General features: G+C 44.5%; 1 protein-coding gene across 1 annotated transcript; it reads left to right on the forward strand.

Annotated features, from left to right (window-relative positions):
* The first annotated feature begins 730 nt into the window (after positions 1-730).
* On the forward strand, positions 731-2,451 carry LOC111194628 (uncharacterized). The gene is made up of 5 exons (XM_049470023.1): positions 731-859; positions 983-1,180; positions 1,302-1,534; positions 1,650-1,868; positions 2,008-2,451. The coding sequence occupies exons 1-5, from the start codon at positions 807-809 to the stop codon at positions 2,403-2,405; spliced, it is 1,101 nt and encodes a 366-aa protein (XP_049325980.1). The 5' UTR covers positions 731-806; the 3' UTR covers positions 2,406-2,451.
* Positions 2,452-2,933: the final 482 nt, after the last annotated feature.

Here is a 2,933-nt window from a genome sequence, read left to right on the forward strand (position 1 = left end):
TATGTTGTGTTCCTTGTTTGTGTAGTTTCACATTTCTGAAATAGCCGTGTAGTTACATGTAATTACATAATTCCCCCCAAATATTCTAAGTGTGTTTCTTACATATTTAACCAACTCTTGTTCTACCTGCTTATTTAAATATTTGTCTTTTGTTTTTTGTTTTTCCTCATACAGATATACCAATTTTGTGGAGGGGTCACGCTCTGTGGCAGAGTGCCAGGAGGTCCTGAGAGTGGCTAACCGTGACTTCCTGAGCGTGTACGGGAGGTTAATTTCCAACGGCGTGGTCTCAGAATCTGAGAAGACCATGTACCGCTACTACTGCGAAGCAATCATGGTGTTGCGGCAGTTTCAGCGACCTGGCGCAGTGGAAGGCATGACTGTAAGTGCATCCCTTTTAACATTTTGTAGCAATTTACACTCCTGATATAATATAATATTTATTTTAACATGTGTGCATTAATTTATTTTCATTGTCTTTGGTTTTCCAGGAGACAGAGTGGGTCAACCGGAAGCACGTGGACGGGCACTGTGTGATCGGCATAAGCAAGCACAAGACGGCCACACAGCAGATCGCCTCATTCACCCTGAATCAGGAGGAGGAAGCGGTACGTTGTCATGCAGAAACATTTGCAAATATCATTAAAATAAGGGTACATTGCTTATTGAACTATGTATACTTTGCAGTGAAGTAATTGTGGTTCTTGTTCTGTTCTTGTTCTGTTCTCAGTGGTTTCAAGAGTATTTTGAGAAGATCCGCCCGACCTACCTGTCTGAGTACTGTGAGAGGTTTTTCATCGCATCAAATGGAAAACCCCATCCACAGCGTCACGAACGACTTAGGTCGCCTGCACGAAAGGTATGCATCTCCGTTCATCCCTTTAACTGAATCTGAGACTGTACTTACCTCTTTAATCAGACACAGTTATTCCACAGCTAATATTTCTTGCATCTTTTTGTTTTTTTTTTGTTTTTTTTACAGCTACAAACTCAAGCCTGTCACCAGCCAGGAGATCAGGCGAGCCGTGGAGACAGAGGCTGCTGTGGCCTTCACACAGAGCCAGAAGGAGGATGTCTCGAATTATTTAGCTCACACCAGCGATGTGGCCAAAGCGCACTACAGGATGCGTGTGCCAGAATCTTTGGTGCGGACACCGGCACTGCTGAACTCCTTGTCCCTGTAAGTTTACTGATATTGCACCAAAATGCACCACAGTATCTGACCATAATTCCAAAAAACCAACAACCTCATTTGTAATATTTTCTCCTCTTTTTCTCTTTTTCTCCTCTTCTTCTTACAGCCCCTACTCTGGAGAGACAGCAGAGACACGCAGGAGTACCGTCGAACCAGTCCCGCCTCCAAGGGCACCTGACACCAAAGACTTTTCGGAGTTTTTGGTGGCATTCCCCGTGTCCACTAGTGGCCAGCCACCTACCAAGAAGGCCAGGATGCAGCAGGGATTCCCAGACGACCGCATGTTTTATGACAAGTGGCGGTGTGAGCAGTACAGGATGAGGCAGGATTCTCTACTGTGTAAGACCTCCATTTCCTAAGTACAAGACTGAATAACAAATCAAGGATAGGACCTAAAGCACCTAATGCGAGTGACACATGCAATAACCAAATTTATGTTGTTTGTTTCTTTCAGCGTGCTTTACTCATCGCAAGCCGACAGTGGGAAAGGTGTCGAGGGCAATCCAGAAGGAGGGATGGACGGCCAACTACCCTTCCCCAGACACCGTGCTGCAGCTCTGGAAGCCAGCTTCCCAAGCTGCCGCAGAGAAGGATCCTGCCATCCTCGAAAGCGTGGTCAGCCAGACATGGAGGGGCTTGGCCATTAAGGATTTTGGTCCTGGGAAGGGACTAGGTAAGAACATCCACTGATTTTAATGGCAACAATTATTAATGTGTGGATTTTGATTTTTTTTTTTGTTGTTGTTGTTGTTGTTTTGTTTCATTACATGTTTCTTTAATGTATATATTTTTTTCTTCTGTTTTCTCTACAGGAGTGGTTGCAACCCGGCCCTTCTCAAAGGGTGACATCGTCTGTGATTATCACGGCAAGATAATCACAGCCGAAAAGGGAAGGAAACTGATGCAGAGTATGGTGGACGAAGCCGGCTACATGTTCTTCTTCAAGGCTGGAGGAAGAGACCTCTGCATCGATGCCCAGACCTTCCCCTGCAAGTGCCATCCGCATGCCGACACCATCGGCAGAAGGATGAACCACTCACGGAAGAATCCAAATGTGAAGCCAATGCACTGCACCCTGCTGGTTGATGGAGAGGACAAAGATGTCATCCTCTTCAGGGCCCTGAAGGACATCCCTGTTGACACAGAACTGAAGTTTGACTACGGTGTCAACAGGAAGTCCTTCAGAGGAGAAGGGTTGGAGCTGGACTGACTGGACGAGTGAAACATCCAAAGATTGAGTTTGAGTTATTTTACGACACAAATAAATTATTTTTTAATTGTATTAAATTGAGTTTCGAGTCAGTTCTTTCTCTCTCACACTCACATACTCTCACACAATGTGCTAAACCAAATTAATTTGTTCACTTCACTCACAATTTTCACAGAGAGAAGCTCCCTGTGACCACACAAAATTGCTCAGTGCATGCACAATTTTCAAGGTAACTTCATAATATTCACCACACTCCATCTACATATGGTTTCCTATATACATGTGAATTTTCAGGCCTCTGGGTTGCATGGCTGGTGAGCAGACCTTAAAAAAGTTTGTTTCATGTGCTCCCATTAAATTACATTGCCTACTCAACCAAGTTAAATTGCTCAGTGCATGCACAGTTTTCAAGGTAGCTTCATAATATTCACCACACTCCATCTACATGTTGTTCCCTCTATGCATGTGAATTTTCAGACCTCTGGGTTGCATGGATGCTAATTGAGTCAATTCACAGGCTGGGAGACA

The sequence above is a fragment of the Astyanax mexicanus genome, chromosome 21 (assembly GCF_023375975.1).
Source record: "Astyanax mexicanus isolate ESR-SI-001 chromosome 21, AstMex3_surface, whole genome shotgun sequence".
Lineage (NCBI taxonomy): Eukaryota > Metazoa > Chordata > Actinopteri > Characiformes > Acestrorhamphidae > Astyanax > Astyanax mexicanus.